This window comes from Thalia democratica, unplaced genomic scaffold (genome assembly GCF_965202585.1).
Source record: "Thalia democratica unplaced genomic scaffold, ktThaDemo2.hap1.1 HAP1_SCAFFOLD_536, whole genome shotgun sequence".
Classification (NCBI taxonomy): Eukaryota; Metazoa; Chordata; class Thaliacea; order Salpida; family Salpidae; genus Thalia; species Thalia democratica.
The window spans coordinates 25,023-52,937 of record NW_028139571.1 but is presented as its reverse complement, the minus strand read 5'-3'; the positions used below and the strand labels follow the sequence as shown (position 1 = coordinate 52,937).

Genomic DNA, 27,915 nt, shown 5'->3' with positions numbered 1-27,915 from the left:
TATAACTTTACTTTCGTTTAAACCAGCCTCTGTATGAGCCTTTTTAAGTGTTCTGTTCAAAAAGTAAATATTGTATTGCAAACCATATAACAAATAACAATTAAAAAAATAAAAAACTGACTCCGTTAAAAGTTAATATGATTAATTTTCTTTAATTTAAACTAGTTTTTACTTATTTAGCATTTAAAATTAAGCTTTTGAATTAAATTTTACCTTTAAGATAAGACGAAAAACTGAAATATTGTAATTCATAAAGGGTTTAACTAACAGTTTAAATTCCGCAGTACCATTATCACAACCATTCGAACTATTGGTACAATGCTCAAACAATTTGATATTATTCAAACGAGCCAAAAGTCTGACCAATGACTTCCCTCCACTAATGGCTACATCAGAAGACAGAATTAGCGCGTGTTGAGATGTTTCAGACGCGAGGAGACGAGACAATCTGGTCACGTGGTTTACAACAAAATCGCTTGCCACTAACGTTTTATCTTCAATTTCTGTAAAAAAATTGTACAAAATTTAACTTTGGTGCTTTATATTGAAGTCGTAAATTGTTAGTATATATTAGTTAGTACACAATATAAAAGTTCATTAGTTTACATTATTAATTTATCCCTTATTTCTATTGTCGAGTTTAAAAAATCTACTTTAAAGCTAAAAGTTCATTAACAACTTTATGTGATCTTTAGTTTAGCTGAAGTACTAAAATGTACCTTTAAGACAGTTCATTCTAGCTTTTAGTAAATTTACATATATACATATAGAAATTAAAAAAATGATAGTTATAAACATACTAATTTAAGTTATCCAACAACTGCAAAAAAAAAAATACTTCTATAACTGATTTCACATTGAAGAGCTTCAGTGATTTCTTCTCTGGTACCTTCTACGTATTTAACTCCAGAGAGAAATCCAGATTTCGAGATAAGATTGTAGCTCATCAAGATATCAGTAAATTTTTCATTTTCAGAAAATATCTATACAATAAACAAAAATTAGTATACGAATTAAAATTCAAAATATTATACCCCATTTAAACTTGTACTACAATTGTAATTTTTAAGCGATACTTACTAAAATATATAATTTGATAGAGACTTAATATTAGAGAAGTTTTTGAGTAAGGTTAACAATAGTGAAGCTAAGTTAGCATTAACGTTCCTTAGGTTTATAAAAACTTAGTATAAAAACTACTCAAAAGCAGGTAAAATAGAAGTTTTATTAAAGGGACATCAACAGTCTATCAAATAACTACATCAAATTTAAAGTTTATAAATATCAAAAAACTCCAAGATTTTTTAAATGCTTATCGACAACTCGGTAACATAAATCTTCAAAGCTGAGTGAACAAAAAAAAAATTCAACATGCTTACAATTTGTGGTTTAGTTATTGCTGGAGACCAATTCGAAGTAACTTCAGCATTTTGAATTGCTTGACACTTCACAAGAGTTTTCCTTACAATTTCTGAAGTTTTTTGCGGTTTTACCAAATAATTTTTAGGTGCGGAAGGTTTACTTGATGAATTTTTACTAACACCAGCCGACGGAGGAATGTAAATTTTTTCCCCTTCTGTAAGTTCTTTAGATTAATCGATATTTAGAAATTAAGTATAACACTTATTAAAGAGCGAAATTAAGCTTTTTGAACATGTTTACTTAGCTTAGCATAAGCATATAAAACCATTAGTAGTAGCAGTAGTGTTATAAGGCTAGTAGTTCCTTATAATAAAAGTCATACATTGCTCTTAGTTTAAGCGTAACTACTTATGAGTGTAACACTACACGTGTTTTTTTTTTACTATCAAAAAACTTATACAGTGCAAGAGTCTAACCAGGATTAGTTATACTCATTTTTCCTTCGTTCTCATCAGCTTCAGGCTCGTAATTAAACTCTTCTTGAGTTGCTAAGCTGTTTCTTAAATCTAAATCAGTAAAACATTATAAAACACATTTACAAGATCTTTAAATTGTTTTTTTTATTCAACTTCAAACTATGTAAATAAGCCTAAAAAGTATACAACTTACTAAAATAAAAAGTTTTTCATTTAAGCAAATTTACAACAAAATCGACAAACAATTTTTAAATATTTATAAAGTGAAGAATTTAGTTAACAATTCCAAATATGCTTCTCACCTTTTTCAGCATTGCTTCCTAAACTGCTCGGAGCACAAGTTTCAATCTGTGTATTTAAAAAGCGTTTATTATACAAGAAGTTTATTTTGATGCTCATAATCTAAAAACATTACATTTAAAGTGGCTTGTACGCCTGAAAATCTCATATTTGTGTCTATTGGCTTTGTATTCAAAGATTCTTCATTGTGGTCTATATCTGAGAAAAATAAATTAATAAAAAATAGCCTATTTTTTTAGGAAAACTGTTAGAATTATAACTGATTTTTTTGGTTTGTAGTTAACAAATTTAAACAAGGTAGGCATACACTATTTCTAAAAACACTAATTAATTACTAATTACCTAGACAGAAGAACTTGTAAAAGTTGTACATAAGAATTTTTTCAAAATATTTTTGATCGTTGTCTTCAACCAAGCGATCGTAGAAGACCCTGGTGCACTCGTGGAGCCACAACCTCACCACTGCCCTGGTCACCGGCGAATCCTCGAAAGTTCCTGTCGGTGCGGCTGCGACATAAAATGCTTTCATAAGTTTGTGAGTAGCTTTATTTACACAAAGTATGCGTACTATTTACTTGTATGTATCAATTTGAAAAGTTATATAACTACTAGCGTGAAGTGACGAATAAAATAAAAAACACTATAAAAGTATATTTCAATTCACATGCTCTTCGTATGGTTCTAGAAGCTCTACTGCTTCGAATTTTGCTGCTTCTGCTGAGCCTTTTGCTGATCAAATTAATTTTTCGTGCTACAGGAACCATCATAAACATTCCCTGTTTAAAATTAAATCTGTCAAAGTTATTAGGGCAATATTGTTAACTATCTTACATAATATGCGACATTATTTTATTGGTTTTACCCGGGTGCTCAATTGAAATTCTGACAACTCAAATTCTTAAAAAAATTTCAAAGGCCACAAATCAAAAAATAAAGTATATTTGAAAAAAATGAAAAATACGTATGTAGGTCTAATCTAATTAATACCTACAGACCCTATTTTTAATTTTCAATAATTTTTTTAGATATGACTAAAACTAGTTTTAAAATACAGTAATTTTAGTAACTATTGAAACTTCTCTTTTTTAATAAAAAATTTTCAGATAATTTTTTGCTATCACATCCTTAACAATTAGATCTAAAACCACTTTTTTATCTTTTAAAAAAATATGTTACTTTTTGAGATATAGCCTCATAGACATTTTTTTAAGAACTAAAAAACGATTTTTAATTGTCACGTAACCAGTTTACCCAGAAGAGATTTCAATAAACTACATTTACACAATAACAAATGTGCGTAAAAGACTATTAAAAACACTTTAATAACTTTTGAAATTTGATTAAGTTGAAGAAGTTTAACATTTTCTGTATAAATAGTAACGTACAAATTACCTCTTTATAAGTAAAAAAAGTGCATATAGTAATTTGAAAACAATAACTAGAGTGCAGTAAAAACTTTCTATAAAATTCCATCAATAATGTTATTTGTAATAAGTTCAACTGTAAAATATCTGTGAAGAGTAATCATCAAACTAAATTCAATATTTTTAGATTGTCTTTAGAGCAATAATATGGTATCATTCTCAGTTAAGGTCATATGAGCTCTAAACACTGTTTTACAATAATTTTCATTTTCTCTTATTTGTAAGATTTTAGTGGTTACATGACAATTCAAACTCGGAAAATTTAAATTCCGACAATTCAAATTCTTAAAAAAAAATTAAGAGACCATATCATATAAAAAAATACATTTGTAGGTCTCAGTAATATCTACAAGCCATTTTATATTATTTGCAAAATTTTAAATATTTCTTAAGATATTTAAATATAATAAAAATAACTATATTTCCAAACTTATTTCAGCCACATCTCAAAAAGTATTTAATATTTCCAAAAATAAAAAGATGGCTTGTAGATATTTACAAGGCCAACATACATATACTTTTTTTTTTTTTTTATCAAAAATAAAAAATTTTGAGTTAAGGTCCTTTCAAGAAATTTTTAAGATTTTTAATTGTCGGAATTTCAATTGTCCGAATTTGAATTGTCGTGCACCCGCTTATAGTATAATCTAAAACTTCTTTTATATAGAAAACAAAATACTTCAATTTAAACTTGAGATATAGTTAGTTTTGTAACAGTTTTAAACACAAAAATTAATTTTTCATCTTAAACTTTCGTTAGAAAACTAAAAGTAACTAAATTAATTCTTTTTAAATTGTAACTTCAAGTATTTTAATATTTTACTTTCAAAACAATGTTTTACTCAAAAAATCTTATTTAAATCATCGTAAAACAGTAAAAGAAGATATGTTACTTATTAAACAATTGTTTTCGCCTTTTTAGCTTTTTCCGTTAAAAACCTATTATCCCTAATATTCCAAAAAGTGATTCAATATTATAAGATATAAAAAGAAACTGGTTGATAAGTAAAAAATAGAAAGCTTAAAAATTGTATTGTACTACATCTATAGCCTAAAAACAAAATAAAATAAAAAACTAACCTTCAAAACTTTACCAACATCATTTAATGTAAATACATAGTGAGGTTTTCGTATGGACGCCTTCAAGCTGTTTATGCATCTCATGCACACCCCATAAGTCGCGTGAATGATTGCCTGAAAGTTTTTTAATAAACAAACATAAATTTTATGAAAAAATACACTTTCAAGCAATAAAAAAATATTTCACTTTTGCAAGGTCGTCGTTTCTCTTTACTGATGTGACAGGGAATTCATCTAACCAATGCATGATCTGAGGACTGAATATTTTCATCATTTCGTTGCTACATAGCTGTAAGTTTGTAGTTGTTGTTGTTACAAACACTTATCTACTTAAAAACGAATATTTCTAACTAACAAAATTGATCAGTTGAATTCTGAACCATTAGTGCAATTGACACTGAAAGTATACACAACAGTGAAAAGTATTTAATTTAAAGATTAATAGAAATTGTACATTACTTAAGTAGAAATGTTACAAACTGTATTCTAAACTTTTTGTGTGTAATTCTAAACCACGAATATGATAACACTAATACTGAGTTATGTTTTTCTTATGTTGCGTAGAAATTATTTCACCTTAAAACAACAACAACAACAACAACAACAACAACAACAACAACAACAACAACAACAACAACAACAACAACAACAACATCAACAGTAATAATAATAAAAGTTTTGTTTTCCAACATAAATTTGATTAAAAGCTAAAATTTTAAGACTTTCTAATAAGTTCTAGCATATTCTAAACAAGGTAAAAAAAATAATTTATAACAACAGTTTTTTTATGATAACATCTTCAATGATTAAAGTAAACAGTGTAAATATTTTTTGAATAAATATAAATTATTAGAATAGTTTATTTTTCTAAGCTTGTGAATCAATGATTTATAAAATAGATTTTTTTAACTATAAGATAATCTTATCACGTTAAAATATAGTCATATTATACAAGATAGACCTTTATTAAAACAGTATGTTTAGAAAAATTTTACCTTTAAAAAGCTACATGTCAAGACTATTTTATATTTAAGTGCTTTTTATTTACTATTAGAATAATAGTACTACAAAACAAACTAACATACTCAGAATTTCTTAAAAACAAAAGTAAAAAAATAGTTACTAATTCAAAACTACAAACAAATGTATCAAACATATCTAAAGTACCAATTAATGTAAAACAAAAAAAATAATAAATACTTTATATACTACTACAATACCATATTTTTTGTCATATGTATTAAACACAAACTAGTTATGACAACTTAAGTTAATTAGCTTTAAAGTCTTTTTTTTCAAATCACCTTGTGCATTCTGAGTATGATAAAATGACGCAACAATCTGGGCGAGACAAACTTCCTGGCCCCACCTTCTCCTCTACCCGTCGTTGACGGCGTGTCGGTTGCCAGGAAAACCACGTCACGCTCCAGTGACTTGCTGATGAACCTTTCATAGTCGTGAATTTCTTGTGTTGTTAAAATCTGGTGTTATAGTTTATAAAGAACATTTCTTTAACATAGAAATAACTAGCTTGAAATATGTAGACTAACACAATAAATGTAAAAACAGTAGTTTAAGGTCACAGGGGTCAAAACGTTTTTATTAGAAAAACTAAAATTGGATGTTAAATGAATGTTAAAGAAACTTTTATAAAGCTCTAAATTCTATTTTGAGATATAGTCAATTTTGTAAACATTTTCTTATTAAACGCATAGACCCAAATTTTTTGTGGTCCAATTTATCTAAAATTTTTCGTTTACTAAATGTCATTCGTTTTTTTTTTCTTTTTTAAGCTAGAGACTTCGATACAAATAACGAGGTATGTAGAACATATTAGATTTCTTAACGGGAATATAGACAGGTTCTTTCTTGAGTCTAAAAGGATAATAAGGACCACAATACTAAGCAATATTAGAACCAATCTTCTTATTTTGAAGATACTGCACGAAGAATAGCGTAGAATATTAAAAAGTACTATAACTTTCTAAAAAGACTATTTTAACAATTTCGAAACGCTTACAATAAGGACTTCTAAAAAAAATTTTAATCAAAAACTTTGGGACCAACATTTCTTAATCATTTTCCAATTAAAAACAATAAAAATACATTAACAATAAATATATTATAAGTAATAAAAAACAATAATAAAGATTTTTTTTATTGAGAAAATTTAAAGAAGATTACTTATAATCTTAACAAAACAGTCTTTTTTAACGTGCAAATTCCATAGAACTCACCAATATTGATCACTTGTTTAGCCAAAACTTTTGTTAAGCTGTAAAATTATCTACCGGCTGATATGAAAGTCTACCAAATGAGACAAACTAGTAAAAATTAAGTACGGCCTTAGTAGATGTTTTTTACTTTTTTACAAATATTTTCCAGTGGTATTGGCGGATAATAATGCACAGTACTTACTTGATAAATTAAGAAATAACTCAGTACAAATTTGTAATCTAAAATGTTGTTTTATTAAAAAATAGATTAGTATTTTTTGTGTTTTAAAACTTTGTTATTGCCACACTTCTTATAACTTATTTTTATTTTAAAAAATTACTTTCACTGAGTTGTTAACATTAGCCCTTTAAATAAGTAAAAAACTTAATAAAACAAATAGTTTAGAAAATTCAGTATATACCTGGCGCAATAGCTCAAGATTGCTCGAACTAGTAGCTAAGTAACTGTCTTTATTGGTTTTTCCAACAGTATTAAGAGACAAGTCTTCAAGGAAAAAATGACACATTTTTCTGGTGAGTTTTGAAACTTCGGCTAGCGTGGTGTTGGGGTGAGCCATCAGTCCAAGGTTCATGCGTTGAAGCGAAGGTGACGTCTTGCTCTCAATCAACCTTTGAAGCTGGACTGGGGTCATCACTTTAAAATATATGTGTTTTGTATGCTAAAATAGTTTAGAAGAGTATTATCCTTATGTCACAGATTGTATAGACAAAACTAATTTACTTTTTAACAATTTGTTTGATTTAAAATAATTGGGTCTGAATTTTCATTAACAATTTTAACTAACGGGAGGAAAACTGTATTTTTTTATATTTGACAGACTGTTTGATGAACTGATCGGCAAGAACAGTTTTGCCACATCCATGATCGCCCAATAGCAGAACTGATTGTTTGTTGTTTAACAATGACACACAAATTTTCATCAAACTCTCTGTCTACATTTAAATATTAAGCTAAAAATATAAAATGAATAACTAGTCTTTTTCTGTTATAACACCTGCCGACAAACAGAACAACATTTAACTAGTTTAAGTATTATTAGACAAGAACATTTTGTTTTACAAACTTCAAATAAAGCTGAAACTAGCATTTACAATTCAAAATTACTATTCTTAAGATAAAAATTTAAAGCTTAGTGTAAAATCTTTTTTAAATTTTGTTACTTCAGAGCAACTTATTATCACTTTGACTCTAACTTTATCACAACTATTAAACACAAAACTTATATTTAAACATGTCAAAACACTCTGAGGCTAAAAAAAACTTATTCAAGTTATTTAAAACTTACATCTATTTAGTCTTAACATTGTGTTTTTACCTTGCTGTTCATGTGATAAGTTGGTGTAGAAAGATCGGGGCCATCAGCTTTCGCTCCACCCCATTTACAAAAAGAACAAAGTTCTTCGTCGTAGTAGAAGTCAAACACCGTGTTTGAAATGGGAAAAGCAACATTTGAATACCTTCATGAAAAATTAAAACTTAGTTTCTAATTTAATTTAGTAAACTAACAGTAAACTGCTTGGATAACATGCATGATCTTATTAGACCAGAGGTCGGCAACTAAAAGTAACAGGTCAGATTTATAAGAAAGAACTATTTTGCTGGTTGCTGAATTACTAAAATATATATTTAGTATAGATACAAATTATATTGACGAATTAAAATGATATAATTATACAATTAACATAATACCTCAATCTAAATTACTATCGGCATTATATTGGTAGATAACAATCAGTAAAGTTTTAACTTATATAGTTTTGAAAACCTGTTTTTACAAAAAGAGAAATCGCAAGATTCAGTAAAATACAAACTGCGAGAAAAAAATGGCCTTCAAAGCAAAAATGTTTGGCCCATTATGTGTTTTTAAGTTGAAAATGTAAGCAAAATAAACAAAGTTTTATCTGATCTAAAGCTATTCTATAACATAATTTTACGAAAAAGGTTTTTTATTACTTCTGAGTAAAATTCCGCCTATTTTTATTTTTTAAAGCGCATTTCCTCTTAAATGTTTATATTTATTTTTTAAGTAAAAGTTTTGTAAAATACTGAGACAGTCAAAGAACTTATTTTAGTAAATATGTCTGTTTCCTTATAAAATGCTGCCAACCCCTACTTAGGCAAAGTCTCAAAAAATATTTTGTAGTGGTTTTTCTACGACTGAATTATGTTTTATTAATAATTAGCAAGTCTTCAAACCGAAGAGTGTCCACCTCTTTTCTAAAATAGCAATCGAAATGAAGTTGTTGCTGTTGGTCAAGAGAGCCACCAAAAGACCAAACAAGTGAAAATATGATAAGGTGGGAAGACACAACTCTTGTTTTACCTCCTGTTGTAAGCTTCATTGCTGATGGAGCTCTGTTTTGTATTTTTACAGATTAAGTACTAAAATATTATCAACGCAAATTATAAAAAAACAGAAAAACATTTCTTTAACTTTTTAGAAAATAACGCTATAATTGAAGTTTGTTAATTTCGATATCAGAAAGTTAGTGTTACTGAGCTTTATTAACAAATACAAACTTTAAACAAAATAAATTTAACAATAAAAAGATTTGTACAAATCAAACCACATGTTCAACGTTATTTAATGTAGAATAAACTTATTAATATTGTGCAAAAAAAATAATTTAAGGCAGTTATAAGTTTAGGAAAAGTGCAATCTTCAATTAATAAAAACTAAAATTAAACTAAAGTATATTTATTACTTTATCAGATTTATTTAGTTACTGTTGGTAGTAGCTTAAATACTTTGAATACTACGCCATCTACTTTTAAAAAACTATTTCACTTATAGAAAAATTTAACAGTTTTAACCAAACTGTTTGTTAAACTAAAGCAACAAAATGTTCTATTCCATTTAGTAGTGTCTTTATAAAAAAATAAAATATGGATGCTGTAAAAATATGCAATATGCATACTGTTCGTTTTTAGTTAACAATTAATTTGTTCAACTTAAGCAATTAAAAAAAATACCTTAAGTTTATCCCAAAAACACTAATTATTTTTAAGTCAAAAATTTATTAAAACTAGTATAACTATAACATCTTGAACACCATTCTAACTTATTTATATAAAAGTACTGAATTTATTAACAAATACTGTTGACATTTTAAACAAAAAACTAAAATCTGATGAAATTATAACATTTACTATATGTTTAAAAATCTAACAAGGAATGGTCACTTTAAAAAAAATTCCGTAATTTAAGTCACAAAAACTTTATTTTCTGTTTGATTATCAAAATTGTATAAGCAGTATTTAAACAACCTTAATTACATCATCTACATCAGGGTTTCCTAAACTTTTTTTCATAAGGTTTCTTCAAAAAAATTAAAAAAGCAATGGCACCTCCAATAAAAATTCTTTAAACGTTATACAAATCCTAATACCTATTTTTTTTGCTCTTCATCACCATCTCCGTAATATCTAGTCTAAGTTTCAAAATATGACCTTATTACCCCCCCCCCCCTTGCAGCTTATAGCCCCCTAACTTTCTAAAATAACCCACTTTAAAATGCCTAAGTATAAGTTTCAATTTTCCTCGTTTATCTGGTATAAGTTTCAAAACTACCCTTAAATACGCCTACGACCTTTTATTTTTGCTCTTCAACTCAAGAATATCTAATGTAAGTTTAAAACTATAGCCTTATGGCCTCTTAAATTTATTAAATGGCCCATAAGGGGACCATGTGACCCTTTTTAGGAAATCTTAATCTACATAAACTTAAATTTTGAAGAGTTTATCATATAGTATTTTGTTATAAATAAGTTAAGATTTATTTGATATACCATAGAAAGGTATAGAATTTTCTTTAAACAAGTATTTTAGTTTAAAGTCTTAAACATATTTTTAAAACTTTATCTATAAATACAATTGGAAAAAATTTTTAATGTGACAAACCTCACGTCTAGCATGTTTATATCGTGTGGACGATTTTTGTTTTCGGTAACTTCTTGCCCGTTTTCAGCAAGGTTGTTTTCATTATCAACATTTCTTACTAAGCCAACTTTTTTCATGCAAGCAGTGAATATAGATATAAAAGAGCTTATTTCGTGCACTCCGATGGAAAATTGCTGGTATTTCTGCATTTTTTGTTTTGAGTACTTTTTAAAAGCTTACCGGTAAATACAAAAATGTTAAACTTTTAAAAATCATATTGTCATTTATAAATTTTAAGCTCTTGTTCGCTAAATTCTAAACAATTTAACAACTACTTCGCTGAAATCAAACAGATTTTCATTTCTATTAACATCAGTAATTTGTAAGTCCGAACACAACTAATTCAAACTTGTTCAAACAGCAAATATCCGCATTTCGAGTGCTGACGTATCTTTGTGAGAAACTCTATGAGGTTGGGAACCATGTCGTACAAAATATCGTTCCACGTTCTCACCACCAGCTTGGAAACTATGAAGTTGAAGTGAGCGTTTTCGAGCCACGCGTCCATAATCAGCTTCCACGTCTGCGGTGTTTGGACGTGTAAAACCGCACATCTGGTGTTGAAAAATTGTTGAAAAGGTACTTGCAGTTAACAAAAAACAAATAAAAATGAAAGATGTATTTAATGTTAAAAACTACTAAAAGATTATTAACTTAATTTTTTCGAGTACTTATATCTTAAACTAACTGTGAAACGATTGCAGGAGATGCTGCAGTCAGGGACGAAGACTCAAATATGATGTTGCACTTAGGAGGAAACTCAAGCTTGTTGAGATTGTCCAGCTTGAACGAGGCATTGCCGTCAACTGAACAAATAATCCGGTCAATCCAATGCTGTGTTAGTTCGCCATCTAAAACTATCCATCGGTGCAAGCTGTAAAGATTTCTTCATAGACAAAGATGAAAGACATTTTAAAACAATAACCTTAGACGATATCTGCTCCGAAAATATTTTCCCAGTTTTTTTGTTTAGGTTTAAAGTTTTCAAACAATATTGAACTGCTAACTTGGAATCATCAAGCTTGGCGCTTTCTCTCACTGCTTTTAATCCTTGCAATTTTCTGATTGTTGAGGCAGCAGGCCTTCTTATGTCCTGCTTGAAATGAGAACGTTGCAAAAATCTGCTCAAAATTCCTGTTTGCAATAATAAAAGTTGTAGCAACAAAATTAACTAAAAAGTCTGCTTGTTTGTTTTTTTTCGGCATCTTAATTCAAAGTTTTAAAACTGAAATTATTGTATGCCAAAAAAAAAGTTTCACCTTTACTCCATATGCCATCATGCTTGTTAAAACTTCCGTATAGAGCTTCAACCGAATGAGCGTTTGGAAAAATAACAGATGTGTCCACATTCATTTTGTATTCTACATCGTTCAAAATCTTTAAGTCATATTCATCTAGTAATTTTTATTAATGTAAATATTATAACATATTAATTCAACTTAAACTAGTAATTTTTAGTATATTTTTAAAAAACTTTAAACATATTTATGAAGTTGGCATTTATGTACATTTACAGATTTAAACGAAATTAATTATGAATAAGTAAAATTACTTAAGTACAGAAAAATATCCCTCAAGCAGTTCTATTATTATTTTTTTAATATTGAAAATAAAAGTTATCCTATGTGTTGAAATTAAATTTAACTCTAAAAAAAATAAATAATCTAATTTTTGTAACTCTCACAACTTATATGTTTAAAACAGTATAAAGAAAACACAGAAAAAAAAGGTTTAAAAAACTTATTTATAACATATTATCACTTGTATGATCGAACTTAAGTAAACTTGATAAATCAATTAGATGTTTATGAATGACTTGAAAAGTGCAAAAGAAATAATTAGGTTAATTACACTATTTTTTTTAAATCAAAATTGATTGGTAGTTAAAAATAATTACAAATAATTATAAGTTTCAAATTATCAGATACGTTAAACCATAAATAACATATTGTGCTTAATTATATTTTAAAGAACTGTATGTAAATAATTATAGCTACCTCTTTAATTTAACCTTTTTAAAAAATGTACACACTAAATTACTGAAAAATTAAACTCTGTGTGCATTAGACTATAAAAATCATGATTCATTATTAAGCAGACGTATTTTTTATGTTTTTAGTGCCGTTGTGTTAAGAACTATTAATTTACGTTAAAAAAATTGAAATCTTAATTTCCGAAAACAAACGTCATTGAAAAAATATTTTCTAATCTCTAATTTTCTGTCCACAGTTAAACAATTTCTAACTAGTGAGCACAGATGTACAGTACACCTTCAAGATCACTGCGTTAGACAACTAAAGAACTAACCAGAAGTTGGTGGTTTCACTTCATATTTATCAGCTAAAATATCTTGTGTAATCTTTGAACCTGAACTTTTAACAACAGGACTCATTGAAAGCTGCTTGACTAAATCTTCTTTACTCTAATAAAGAAGTAGTACTCAACATAGGTGTTACTTTAAAATAAATATCATTAATCGATTATTTGAATAAAAATGACAAAATCAATAACAATATACGACATTAATATATAACATAAACTGATATATGAAATAAGAACTATTATCAAAATAAATTAAATCAGTAAAAGCATACAATAGATATATTCAAGAAGCTAATTAACTTTAAAATAAAATTCACAGTATTTGGAAACAACGTTTTCAATAATAATAAAGTTTCAAATTTAGTCTTACTAAACATAATTATATATAAAACAATAAAAAACATAAATGATTTTGCTTTGTTTAAATTTTATGTAAAGCTTGGAACTCAATTTCGAATACAACATTATAATGTTTTATATTTGGTAGCTTTTAAAATATAAAATTCATATGGTTCGTATATAATACATAAGTTATTTGTATTAAAATTAAAATAATACATCATAATTAAACATAATATGCTTAATTTTATTTTAAAGACCTGTATATAAATAATTATAGCTATCTCTTTAATTGATCTCATACAAAGTAAACTAACAAAAAATACAGTGAACTTAAAAACAAAGGTTAACAATAAAAAGCATTTGTTACAGAAAAAAAGACAGACCATGTTTTGATCTGACGAACTAATAATTTTCATAATACTGCTTGCAAATTTAGATGAAGCCTTGCTTTGATTTTTGTCATGCTGGTTTAAAGTTTCTTCTGTCAATGCTTCCAATGTCATGTTATTAAAAGCCTTAGACAAAGTTCTAAAACATAAAAAAAATGTCAAATATTATTTTCTTAAGCGCACGTATGACAAATAGATCATGAACAATGTGTTTCTTACCTGAATAGAGTTGTTTTACCACTACCACATTGACCTGTTATAATAACAGACTGACTAGAATCAAGAAGAAAAAACAACTGACACGCTTTTTCAATCCACTTGTGAGAAACTGTCAAGCCGTCTGCCGCTAACTGCATTTGCACTGCGTCTGAATAAAACTTGCTTGTTTAAATTTATGTTTAAAATGAAACTCTAAGTAAAGTTTAAAGAAACCAGATGACGTGTAAAAATTAATTAATCTAAAACAACTAGAAATAAAAACGAATAATAGTTACAGCATAAATGGTAATTGTGTTCAAAAAAACCTTCAAGCTTCTTTTGTTGTCTTCGAATCAAACTAAGGGATGGCAAAGTTGAAAAAACTCCCCTTATTACATCGGTTATTTGCACCATGGGTTCACCACTTAAAATATCAATTTAGTTTTCATCAACCAATTGACCAGTTATCTTACTGCATAAGTATATGCAACAAAACTTTATGTTCTCAAAAATAGATAAAACTATTCTTTGTCGACTGTAAACATTATGCTATACTATATATTTCTTAGTTTAAAACTTAAGTATACTTTTGATGTTAGGTATGACTATATAAATATATTACAATCTTAATTTTAAGTCTATAGAGATTAATACATTTTTTATTAAATTTAGTTAGAATAATACTAAATTACTAGTTCATTTAAAATTCAATTTTATTTTTAAGTCACTCATTTTGTTCATTTAAGTGATTTATATTTATAACTTATTATTTCTGTATTTAAAAAACTGAAAAAACTCTTAGTTTAATGATTAAAAAATACTTGCTTTAGGTTGTAATATATTTCATGAAATAGATCACAATCAACAGATTTACAGATAAAAATAAAGCTTGCTTAAAACTGAGTAACACAATAATTCAACAAACCAACCTTCCGAACTTGGGACCAAAAGCTAACAGGCAGGAATCAGCGAGTGCTTGCTCTTCCAGATGACTTATGATGATATTTTCGCTCCTGCGGCTCACCCCGCTCGAACAAACCGAATCGGCAGACGACATTTTCTTCCTGCCATCGCTCGCTCGCTTGTTCCCTTCCAACTTTTCCCGCTCCTTCTTGCTTCGTGCTAACATCCGGGATGCCAGCTTCACTACAGTTCTCATTGTAGGGAATTCCCTTCCAGGCTGTTTAAAGATAGTATTTTAGATATTTTAGATTCGGTTATGTATAAAGTGTCAACACATTAAGTTTTAAAATTCATTTCTAAAAGAAAGTTGATTTATAGAATAATGTACACCATAAAGCTGTTCGTAGAGTTTTTGAGCAATATAATGTTTTATAAAATTCTAATCTTCCACTTAATATCCTTAAAATATCCCTAGATAAATTCTGCAATTATATCTTTTCTAAATATAATAACAAAATATTTATGTAGTTGAAAATTGTTTCGCTGCCTTTCGCCGGAAAATATAGTCTATTTAGCGAAGAAACTTTACAAATATATACATTAACTCAATTATATATTCTTAATTTACGACATTTTATAATCTAATTATATTAAGATATGCTTGCAAACGATTTAACTTTTAAATTATTGTAAATGTTGTATACAATTAAAGCTTTGTTAATTTCTGCTTAACTAGTTAATTTATTTCTGTTACTCAAGTTTTTATTTTAAGCTTTTTTAATCTTTCGAGGCGCTTGAAAATTAATTTTTTGATCCAATGGAACTTACTTGTCGAGATATATCATAAAACTCAAACATGGAAGCCCGTGAAATGAGATTGTTGAAAGCTAGCACGAGCTTCTTCGAAAGTCTTTTGGCATCGATGAAACCTCCTGCGACTAGCCAAACCTGACAGTGAAATACTCAACTTACACAAAATTACAATCTCTTAGAAATAATTGTTTCATAACACTAATTGATAGTATAAAATTTAAAATAAGACTACATTGTACTATAAAAACACCTAAAACAGTAAATATATATATTAACTTATGATTTTGTATAACTTCGTTCGTTAAAAATATATTAATTTTAAACAAAGAAAAAAAAAAAAAAGTAATACCAAAGCTAAAAAGTTATTAAACATTATTAATCACAGCTAAAAAAATTGTAAGAAAGCGGTACAACGTCTTATTTGTTACTTGTAAAAGCAATAAATTTTTATAAAAATAAATTTTTTAGCCAGTTTTATTACAACTCCTTAAAAAAAAAGTACGTAAGTAAACTAAATCGAATGTTACGTTTTTTAAATATATATATCAAATTTTAAGCGTCTAATCTACCTTGCAATCTGAGCTATAAATACTTAACCAAGTACATCTTTACCACTTTTATTTCGTGTTTTACTATTAATCTTACACAAATAAATCTTACTTCAGCTAGCTTTTCGAAATCAGGCTGGATTAAAAAAACTGTTCTCATGGCGCTCTTCATATTGTTCGGTATTTTAGGCAAAGCACTGTAAATTTAATGCAGCAATCATGCAACTTATTCTACACACTTAATATAAATGTGTACATATTAATTGATTACAAATATTCTGCTTTTTTATGATATATTGTAACAAAAAATCAATAAAAATAAACTTTAAAAAACAAATTAATAACGTTTCTGTCGTTGTAAAATTGAAAATAAAACCAAATCCATGCTTGGCACGAATTAGTTCCCCTTTAAAAAGGATGCAGTCCTCTTTACTGTTATCTACTTGATTTGTACAAAAGTCATGTGGATTAAGGACATCAACCATTTTAAAACCTTTTGGAATTTTATCAGCTTCTGAGAGAAAGCTATTATCTTGATCATTTACTTTGAAATCTCGCAAAGCTACTAGGGAGGGTGTCTTCTAAAAAAAAAAGTAATTTTTTGCTTATAAAAACTATTTCTATTAAATTCTTTTATTTAGGTTGGTCATTTAGAAATATTTACGGGTATTTCAAAGCTTTTTAATCTGTTTTATTTTTTTTTAATAGTAATATTAAACTATCAAATATTTCCACGTACAATAATCAAACATTAAAACAATTGATTAAAACAAAATCCAACTTTTAAATCGTGCTTCATTCCTATGTTGTATCTTTTTATAACTGCCGAGTTTTCTTGAGACTTGATCAGTTTGTAGGAGTGAAAAATATCACTGATGTTTTGTGCCAACGTACTAAGAGATTTCATGGGAAGAAGCTCAGCGTGAGACAAACACAACCAACTGCCCGTCTGCACAGCTCCAACTAAGCACCTGTTATTATTCTGGTAATTTTAAAAATACTTTTTTTTTTCATAAAAAAGTACTTTATTTGTTTTCAAAAAAGGTTTTGTTTTAAAAAGGGATAAATTTAGTCAAAGTATAGCTGTTATGAAGTCCAAAACTACACAGATCAACGTTTAATAAATCAAACAGAAGTATTAAAGTAAGTTTAGTACTTACTTGTTGATTATTTGTATGCTGGATTGCTCGGCGCAGTCAAAGTTAAACAGCGGTTTTGCGTATAAGCGAGCCAGTTCTTGAGTGGTGACGGACTTACCCACTCCAGACACTCCGCTAACTCCAACGGCAAAACCAGCACGAAGTCCAGCCAGCGTATTGTACATGCACCTAATGAAGATAAAAAAATCTTACAAATATTTAATGCAAATTCGTGGTTTTTTTAACCATATATTTTATGAAATGTTTGTAATGTTTTCACAGCTGAAAGTATTAAAATCTTAAAGATTAAGGTCTAGATGAAGATCTTTTTAAATAGTAACTTTTAAAACTTGCTTTGCGAAATCTAAATACAACTTTATAAGTAAGACTTTTTAACCAAAACATATTTTTTTATGAACGTTTCTAATGCATTTGTGGGATCAACATTTATATTTACATGTCATAGTTTCTGTGTTTAAAGTAAGAACTCGAAGAGGACAGTGCATTTAATTGTTAATTTTTATTTCGAAGACTGATAGCTAAAACCGTTAAATTTATCTTGATATTTTACTAAGAATAACAATAAAATTGTCGAATAAAAACTAACATATAACTATTAAAAGCAGTTTCAATAATAAACACTTTTATTTTCTTCAACCTCGACTTTTATGTATAATTATTTTATTACACGAGGCAAAAATTAAACTAAGAAAAAACATGTTATGCTAATAAAAAACTATAAAAAGATTATTTTTAATCTACAAACCAAATACACATTTAAACTACATGAGGAACAAAAATAATAGACATTATATTCGTGACGTACATACAAGTTGAAACAGACCTTTCAGTTGTAGGTGTCATGACAACACCAGAACAAAAGGTCGAGTTCGGGTTGGAAGTTTGGTAGAGAGTCTGAAATTCAAACCCGTAATCTTCAAACTCGCCCATTTGCTCAACAAAGCACCGCTTAACCGACACTTGTCTGGATAACTCATTGTTCGCATTGTCATCCGTATCTTCAAACGGTTTGAGCTTCAACTTTTGATAGTCGTTTATCTCAGCTGATGGCCTGCAAATTACTAAACTTTAACTATCTTAATCCCAAAAATATATTAAGAAAATAAAAAAACTTTTAAATTCAAGAGTTTTATCATGATTTAAATTGTATTTTAACTGGATAGTTTATTTTTACATAAAAAAAAATAATTTTAACATAAATTTTTATATAAATACGAAAAAAAAAAATTAGTGTGATAACTAAAGAAAGCTAATGTTGTAAAGAAAACTAAAAAGTACAAAAATAATAAATTTGCACCATAATAACTTTTTTTAATTAAAAAAATTTATTACTTAATGTTGCTTTCATATTTGTTTTTTATATAAACTGATTTAAAAATAATTAGTATAGATCAAATTTAAGAAATTTGAAAACTAGTATACATTTCAGCTAAAACTCAATAAAATATGTTTTGATAACAAAAAACTTACTTGATTAGTATTTGCCATTCGTAGGAATTAATGGAAGGCCTTTTGTTTTGAATAATTCTATTAAGAACATCGCGATGAAAAGATATTTGCAAAATTATTGCAGAAAGCAAGTTTTTAGCCCTCCTCACAATAGTTGATGGATTACTTTGAGAGTTTTTTAGTTTCGTCAGCTCAACTTGAACTTGACTGTATTACAAACAATTGTTTTTTAATTCGTTACCACGAATCAGCGAGCTTTAAAGAAATTTATTTAAAAAATACATTTAAACAACTAATGTTTTTATTTCACTTGTTTAATACATAGTACATGTAACTTAATGTATTAAATTATTTTTGGTTTATGGTAATACTTTAATACCATTTAATGAATTCAAAAACCAAGCAAAAAGTTTAACCTAGCAGAATTAGTTCGATGATGCAGCTCCAACAATATCTTTTCATATTCTCTTATGTCAACTTGACTTAGCAAGCACTTTCTTAATTTTCGGTAAAAAAAAACATCTCTACAGAACAACACTACTTGACTAGGATACTTCAGTAACCAATGACTGTGAATTAATTACAAAGTTATATTTTATTGTTGAAATCACTACCTTATTTTTTCTTAGTTAACAGAAATGTAATATATAAATATCAATAAACTGTAAAATAAAATACATAACTACTACCTAAACACTACTTAAATTGAGAACTTTCTATTGTTTGACTTAAAGCAAACTACAATATAAATATTGTTAATTAAATAATAATGTATAGGTTTTATTTTCAAAATTTTAATGAAATAACTAAATTTTAATTTTCAGTGAATTTAAATTAATTTCCTGGTCATTTTCAAAGCAATATTTAAGTTTTAACAAATTTATTTTATCTTAACTATAACTATTATTTACATATGATTAAGTATAAAAGCGTAATTTATAACCAAAATTGTTATGAACTATTATCATCCTAATAAAATTTTTTTTTACTGTGGCAAAAGCTTAACTTACTGAAAATCGTCTTCTAAAAAGTGTTCACCTTCAACTTCACAAATTTCTTCTAGTAAATCACTCATAGAAGTTCTTACTTCTAAAATATTTTTTAATGTATTATTGTTTAATGAAAAAAAAATAGTAGTAAGTAGTATTATAAAACTTAGTAGTAAAATACAATTATAAAAGTAGTAGTATAAGTTATTTATTTTTCACACACTGGTTTAAAACAAGGAACACTCCTAAACTTTAATTGATACAACTAACTAGAAACATCTATTGTATTAAAAGATATTTTTTTAAAAGCAATAGGCGAATCTTAATAACTATCTACAATAGTATTTATTGTCAAAAGACCAGTTTAGGACTATACTTATATTGTATCAAACTATCTTACTAATCATTAATTAAAAATTAACCAATTAATCTAACGTTAACTTTAAATACCTTTTGCATCTAGTTTTTTTTTAATTTTTATTATTTAATATTAATACTTAATTATCTTTTATTTAACTATAAATTACTATCTACTAATAAACTAAAATGATTAAACCTATGTAAAATATTAGAATTTCAATGTGTATTTATCACATACTTTTTCATAATACAATAGTACTTTAATTATTTTTTACAAGTTTATTTAGACTTTTTTTTTAAATGACTCAATTTTAAACTGTCTGTAATCATATAGTTAAGTAAAAAACTTATTTATATTTCCAAATTGTGCAAACTTTTTTATTAAATTGCGTGATTGGTTCTTTAAAAATAGTTCTGTTGTTCAAACTTTAAAGGAGTACGAAAACAAATAAACTCTAATTAATTGCTAATAAAATATAAACACATTAGTTCTATACAATAAAAAATATACGTGTATTTGAAGTCAAGCCTTCACATAGAGCTTTGTATGTCATAGACTTTATTGAGTTGAAAAGGTTATTTTCAAAGTTTTTCAACCACTGGGTAGAATCGGCCTGTGGAACCACTGGAGATATCTTCACTTTTTCTCCAAAGCTTCCCTCACAAGCAACTGCTTCTAGCCTTGAATAATAATTACAAATATTCAAACAAATAAAAATCACAGATAGGTGTCAAAAATGCACGATGAGACACTTTTGCACAAAGGGTCACTTTTGCACGTAGACACTTTTGCACGGGTTAAAACTTGTTTTTCTTTTTTTTTTATACTATTTTATTTTATTGTTTTTACTATTATTGTTACCCCTAACCCTTACCCTTGATTGTTTTTTTTTTCTTGGTGTTTGATTAATTATTTTATTAATCTATTTTTTTTACTATTACTGTTACCCCCAACTCTTACCCTTGATCGGTAACTTTAATCATTACCAATTATTAATTTTTTCTTTCTTTTATTTTTTTATTTTTTTGTTTTACTATCACTGTTACCCCTAACCCTTACCCTTGGTATGTTTATTTATTTTATTCACTTTTTGTTTTTATTTTTTTACAATCACTGTTACCCCTAACCTTACCCTTGTCGAATTTTTTTTATGTTTCTTTTTACTCTTGTACAAACTTATCACTCGTGCAAAAAAGACCCCTGGTGCAAAAGTGTCTTCGTGCATATTTGACCCGTCCCCAATAATCGCATATAAACAATGGCATTAAAAGATAAATATAAGACTACTTAAAGTCTTCTAAGCTAACAATTAGTGTTGTACTTATTTACAAGTGAACGTCGATATCCACGTGTATTGCTGTTTTCAAATTAGCAAGTGGCATTTGAAACTCCACAGTGGAGCACGAGGGGAAGCACTCGCGAACAAACGGATCATCGCGCGCGGTTGCCTGGAAAATCCAACCAGCTGAATGCACGCCTCATCGCTCAAGAAAAACATTCTAAAATATTTTAATGTTTTATTGTAGTATTGTTTTATTCTCGGTTGTAAGGAAAAGAATGTATAATGATTTTTTTTTTCAAGTTTTGAGTAACTAAAAAATAAAATAATAATGTATATGTTTAAGTAAACTATTAAATAAGATTTTCAGTTCAAATTTACAACTAAACTAGTTCTGCTTAAAAATATATTATATTTATTTTTAAATCTAATTACAATTTATCAGAACTTACATCAGTAAAAACTAATTCTTTTAACGCAGAACTTACAATAACTCGAGTCAACTGCTTAAGTATTCATTAATATAGTAATTCAAGTATATTTACTACTTAAATAGAACAAGTTAAAACTAAAAGTTACTAACATAGTTCTTTAGAAAATTTACAACCTATTTTTTAATGTTTTTATCTTTTTTTTTGAAGAAAACTTTTTTTTTTGATACAATTCAATGTTATTATAGTCCAGTGCTTCTGAAATGGGGTTCCGCGAAGCCTTTCGAAATTTAAAAAGAAATTTGAAAGAAAAAAAAATATAAATCATAAAACTTCAAAAAAAATGGAACACATAAAATGGAAAACACATATAATTAAAGCATTCATTGATCTGCTTAGTCTTAGTAAAGCGTGCAGTAAAATTTCTTTTACCATTCACCACCACTTATCTTTGCGAGTCCGGCTTTTCGCATGTAACAAACATTAAAACGAAGCAAATAAACTGTATGCTGACTCCAACCTTATCTGCCTGTCTCCGTCTCAGTCTATCCAAAATCCAGCCGCGCATTGACATGCTTGTTGCTAAGAGACAAGTTCAAGTTTCGCACTAAATGTTTTTTATTTATTTTTCGTTAGGCATCTTACCCGTTTATTACAGTAATCTGTGAATTCGATTAGCGTCATGTTCATTTCGTTATTGTTTGTAGCTCTCATTTTGTTTTTATTAAAGATTTTTATGACGTTGCGATTAATCATGTTTGTTTTAGTTTATTTATTTTAGAATCATAAAATACCTATTGCCTCTGTCGCACTTTGAGTTTGACTCGACTTAATACTATTACAATTGGTATGATTTCTAACAATTATATAGTTTTGCTAAAAAGTTCGTTTTTCACTGAAATTATTTTGTTTTTTGTAGGAAATATTATATTAAACATTTTATGTAAAATTAAATTAGGGGTTCCGCGGAAAAGTTGAACTTTGGAAAAGGGTTCGGCCATTAAAAAAAGGTTCAGAAGCACTGTTATAGTCGATTTTAAAATTTTATACCTTGGAAATTTACAGCGAAATTCGTCGAGGATATGAGACATCTGCAACAACAGCTGGTCCTGAAGGTGCATGCACTTTTGCATGTGCTTCCTCAATATTTCACCTTGCATTTTTCTAAAGCCAGGTTGACCCGGTAGTCTACACAAAGAAGAAGCTTTTAATTTAAAATAAATTTTCTAAGGTAGTTTTCTTTTACTCAAAGTAAGTTTATCTAAAAGTAAATGTATAAACAATGTTTAAACATTCAATATATAAAGGAAATTGAGTGAAATAAGTGTAATAAAAATAAATAGATAGCAAACATATAAAACTTAACGTAAGATGATATACCAATATTACATACTTAATATATTCTGACTTGTGAAAACTTTAAAATTACGTTGTTCTATTTCTTTTTTTAATTTAACTAGTCTGAATTAATTCAACAACCAAACAAATTAGTATTATTTGCAATAAAAATGTTAAAGTAGTACAGCTAACTTGACTTCTCAAGCATTTTAATAAAACAAAATTAATAGATAGGTTATAAACATATCTAACATCACTAAAATGACTTATGACTTAATAAATAATTATTTTTCATCTTACACACGGAAACTGTAAAACAAGACCTTTACACAAACTTAACATCTAAATTATAAATTTTAAAAAGCATGCTTGAAAAACCTTGACAAAACAGATAAAACTTTAGGTTCTTCTGCCACAGATGTAATAAATTCACGGTATAGTTTATCTATGATGAGAAAACTGTTTCTTAAATGAGTTAATCTATCAGCAATATAAGCATCTGCGTTGAACACACGGTTTAAATACACCCACTTGTTCTGACAAGACTGCCAAGTAAGCAAAAGTTCGTTGATCTATAAAAAAAAGATTAAAGTTAATAAAATCAAACTTACATAAAAACTATAAATTCAAATGTATAAATTATCTTAGATGCAAAAAAAACACATAACAAAACGTTGTTCTACGATTTATGTAATTTCTATGTAGTCAGTTTCTAATGAATACGTTCCCAATAGCGTGTTTTCTATAAAAAACAATAAAAATCCAAATCATGGCAAACTTCAACTGATTAACTAACTTGATTCAATGTTCCGTCCCACACCTTGGCAGCAGGTCTCATTTCTTGACCATGTTTTGAATGGAGCATAAAGTGAAGGAATATATGGCTATCAGCAATTTGTTCGAATATCTTGTCAACTTCTGCCAATACAAAAGTTCCACTATCTACTTCCTGGATAAGGTTTTCTTCTACTTTACTTAAGTAAATTTAGCAATAATTCTTTTATAAGAAGTCAGTATAAAGACCTTATTTTAGGCAAAACTATTTGTTAAGTCTTTCAATTAATTTATTTCAAATAAAAAAATATTTGGAACTTTAAAACAAACAAAAGGTGTTTTTTTAATATTTCATAAATCTAAAAAACAACTTTTTTTTCTGTTTTCGAATTCCAAATAAACATTTCTTAAATTTTTTTTTTTATTTAAAAATTATTACTTTTTACTTAAGGAATGTTTCGTGAAATTTGAAGTTTCAGCTCATAAAACAAAAAAGTAAGTAGATTTCTAGTGAACTTTTAGTTTTTGAAGCATGATATATTCGAAAACTTCATATAAATTTGAACATATCTCAAAATTTAATTTAAACTTTTTATCGGACAAAAAGGGATTTACAGCTTACCTATCGAATAATCAAACCTAAGAGTCAATGTAAAACACCCAGCCGGCCTTAGAAATAATTTTAATAAATTAGCTTAAGACTATAAAGGTGTAGAACTTGTAAACTCATTTTTTACAACGATGTATTTTCAGATTGCAAATGGAAAAACATATTTTTATATGCTTTAAGTAATTTTCAAATGTATATAATTATTAAATAACATAAAGATTAAAATTTTTTAAACACTGGAGCTACTCAAAAGTTTTCAAGATAAAGCGGTCCTAAGTTTAGCAAAAAATCTCTAAAGTTCTATTTATATAACAAACACTAACGTATGACGTAATAGAAAAAGTCTACTAGAAATATATTAACTGAGAAATTAATAAAATATTGTGTTTGTAGTAAACATACTACATAACCACAAAAACTAGCACCATTGAAATAAATTTTTAAAAAGAACCAATTTTTTTAAAGAGTTACTTATTTTTTTATTTTATACAAACAATGATTCAACAAATCACCTTTTCAATAGTATTACCATCACAGGAGAATATCGGGTAGATATGCTTTTTAAGTTTATAAGTTCTTTCCTCCCAGTTTTTTCGTACCTTTGACAGCTTTTTTTCCAGAGTGTATTCCGACCAAGCTCGTTTATACACCTAATTTAATCAACTTTTGAATTTAACTTACTATAAAACTAAAAAATAAAAATTTTAATGTTTTACAAGCTTTAGGTGTACATATTATTCAAAAAAGCTTTATTTTAATCAAGTTAAAACTAAAAATGTATATGTTTGAAATTGTTGCATACAAGACAAAATTAAACATATATAATTTCATATAACTATAAGCATTATAACAAACTAACACCAATATTAGTTATTATAAAATAACAATAGCTTTAAACTACAAACTAAAAACATATCTCAGTCTTAAGCAAAGAAAAATGCTGTAAAAATGCAAACTTCAAACGAACGTTGTTAATAATTTTCGAAGAAGCGAACAGGTTGCAGTTGAGAAGGTCCTTAACAGTGAGAAATTCTTCTTCCACCTCATTAAGGCCCAGCTCGACAAATATTTCACCAATGTGGCGCAGGTGCATCGCGTCACTAGACAGCTGGACGAAAGGTGGCAAGTCCAGCAGTAAGTTGTCGATTGTCTGTAAAAAAACGTTTTACTACAATTTTAATATAGAGTACAAAAAGTGTTAGTAAAGCATTCAAATTAAGTATTATAATATTGTAATATTTGTTATTTAAAACCTAATTAAAGCATTTCAACTGTACAACAGTACGATAACTTGTTTGCGATAAACATCTTTGTAAGACTTTGTTTACTAACTATTCAAATGTATGGTTCAAACTCAGCTAAAAGAATGTTATTGTTAAAAATATACATAAGTATAAACATGAATAAAATCATGCTTAAAAGAAATAAATGTATTTCTACATAACTATCTACTTTGACTTTTCTACCCTGCAGAATCGTATACAATTTTTCAAAACAACGCACTTTTTTGTCAATTCTTTAGCTAAAAAGACCCTGTTCACTTTGCTTTTAGTATTTTTTATACTTAGTTTGCCCTCCTGATAGATAGTTTTGATATATAAACACTCTTTAGCACTTGTAGTGACTAAAAAATTGAACAAGTTAAATAAATTTAACTCAGATCAGATTCTCTTTATCAAAAAGCAATATATTGTAAAAACAATTGTTTTAAAAGCTATAGATTTTTTTAGTGAGGACTGTGAATTAAAATCATGATCTTGCGTTGTAAAAAATTCATTACAACGCGAGAGCAATAAGATAGGTAGTGACAACTTAAACTCAGGCAGAGTCAACTCGAGCAGGGACTACTCGAGCAGGGGAAACTCCAGAAGGGACAACTCGAGCAGGACCAGAATAGTTTTAAAGAAAAAAAGTAGTTACAACTATTAAGAAAACGTATTTTTCACCTTAAGTTTTTTTTATAGATACTTTGATTTTTTAGAAAAAAAATATTTTGTTACATTGACAAATGTATGCAGTTGTAATGTAGAAATACTTAAGTTAATTCATATAAAAGTTTTAAGTTTGAATTTTTTTTTCTCCTCAGCTCCTAACAAAAACACCACGCGATGCCACTGGTGTGTAGCAACATAAACTGCCTTGTATACATTTATTTCTCATAATCAAAACTGCATTTATTTTTAAATTTTAACGTAACTGCATACCTTAATATATAACAAAACAACACTAGAGGTAGTATAGATTGTCCTGTACCCTTCATTACGTCAGCATGCGTCTTCCCTTTTTTTTTGTATTTTCCAGATTCGTAACTTTTTCAAGCCAGCTATGTCCGTGGTACACACTGTGCCGAAGGCATATGATATTTATAATTTTATTTTGAAACGGAAACAATAAACAACAACAGGCTTTTTTCAAAACAATATTACTTATTTTTCAAAACAACATTGTTTGTTCGAAGGAGTTAATTTCTATCCGAGGCGTATATATCGGCGTTTGTCTTCCAAATACGCGTTAGTTAAATTGTGCTGCAGGCCGTATGCCGTCTTAAGTCACGATTAAGTTCGCATGGTCAACGCAACATCAAGTAAAGTTCAAGCCTATGAAGTAAATCTACATCGAAAAAATTATACGTTGTCTAGTGAAGAATAAGTTAAACTTTATCAAGCGACCAGAACACCTAGTTTCCGTCTAAGAATATCGATCTAAACAAGTTTCTTAATCGAACAATTTATTTGTCAAGACTGTAAGTATTTTTGCATGCATTGTATTACAACAGATTATTTGTTTATTAACTAATACAGTTTCTTTCTTGAGTTTTAATAAACTACGTGACATTAATTCAAAGTGTGTTTTATTTATAACTTAGGAATAAATTACTTAAAGTAAGACTAACATTTGGAAATTTGGTACTGTAAGCTACTCGTAAGTAAAGCAGTCAGTTTAGTTTAAGTACTTAGAGACCACATATTTAAGACCATAAACATAACCAGTATTATAAATATATATATGTGGTTATAATACTAAGGGAAACCAATGATGACGTAAATAATATGTAAACATTAAATGTCCGATAATTGAATGACACAAATCAGTATTGATTTAAAATGCGCCAAGTACACGGAAACAGCTAAGGCAAATTTATGGGGATCCGCTTATTTAAAAAACTAGCTTAGGTTTAAAGCACGTAGA

The 27,915-nt window shown here is 27.5% G+C and overlaps 1 protein-coding gene across 1 annotated transcript in view; it reads right to left on the bottom strand.

Annotated features, from left to right (window-relative positions):
* Positions 1–1,833: 1,833 nt before the first annotated feature.
* Positions 1,834–27,915, bottom strand: part of LOC145846650 (dynein heavy chain domain-containing protein 1-like) — a 29,133-nt gene continuing 3,051 nt past the window's right edge. Inside the window, exons 4-38 of the mRNA XM_082953325.1 lie at positions 25,694–25,876; positions 25,239–25,376; positions 24,139–24,291; positions 23,721–23,914; positions 23,068–23,192; positions 21,624–21,759; positions 20,805–20,974; positions 19,955–20,033; positions 18,966–19,151; positions 18,319–18,546; positions 17,496–17,663; positions 17,117–17,306; positions 15,803–15,922; positions 15,001–15,251; positions 14,398–14,495; positions 14,093–14,240; positions 13,868–14,012; positions 13,128–13,242; positions 12,080–12,214; positions 11,828–11,954; positions 11,509–11,694; positions 11,170–11,374; positions 10,782–10,963; positions 9,077–9,235; positions 8,196–8,337; positions 7,700–7,760; positions 7,281–7,513; positions 5,947–6,123; positions 4,830–4,931; positions 4,643–4,756; positions 2,803–2,914; positions 2,481–2,645; positions 2,254–2,336; positions 2,141–2,186; positions 1,834–1,928 (exon numbers count right to left, since the gene is read on the bottom strand). Coding sequence (XP_082809451.1) covers positions 1,834–1,928; positions 2,141–2,186; positions 2,254–2,336; positions 2,481–2,645; positions 2,803–2,914; positions 4,643–4,756; positions 4,830–4,931; positions 5,947–6,123; positions 7,281–7,513; positions 7,700–7,760; positions 8,196–8,337; positions 9,077–9,235; positions 10,782–10,963; positions 11,170–11,374; positions 11,509–11,694; positions 11,828–11,954; positions 12,080–12,214; positions 13,128–13,242; positions 13,868–14,012; positions 14,093–14,240; positions 14,398–14,495; positions 15,001–15,251; positions 15,803–15,922; positions 17,117–17,306; positions 17,496–17,663; positions 18,319–18,546; positions 18,966–19,151; positions 19,955–20,033; positions 20,805–20,974; positions 21,624–21,759; positions 23,068–23,192; positions 23,721–23,914; positions 24,139–24,291; positions 25,239–25,376; positions 25,694–25,876 — 5,151 coding nt within the window. The remainder of the gene's footprint in view (positions 1,929–2,140; positions 2,187–2,253; positions 2,337–2,480; positions 2,646–2,802; positions 2,915–4,642; positions 4,757–4,829; positions 4,932–5,946; positions 6,124–7,280; positions 7,514–7,699; positions 7,761–8,195; positions 8,338–9,076; positions 9,236–10,781; positions 10,964–11,169; positions 11,375–11,508; positions 11,695–11,827; positions 11,955–12,079; positions 12,215–13,127; positions 13,243–13,867; positions 14,013–14,092; positions 14,241–14,397; positions 14,496–15,000; positions 15,252–15,802; positions 15,923–17,116; positions 17,307–17,495; positions 17,664–18,318; positions 18,547–18,965; positions 19,152–19,954; positions 20,034–20,804; positions 20,975–21,623; positions 21,760–23,067; positions 23,193–23,720; positions 23,915–24,138; positions 24,292–25,238; positions 25,377–25,693; positions 25,877–27,915) is intronic.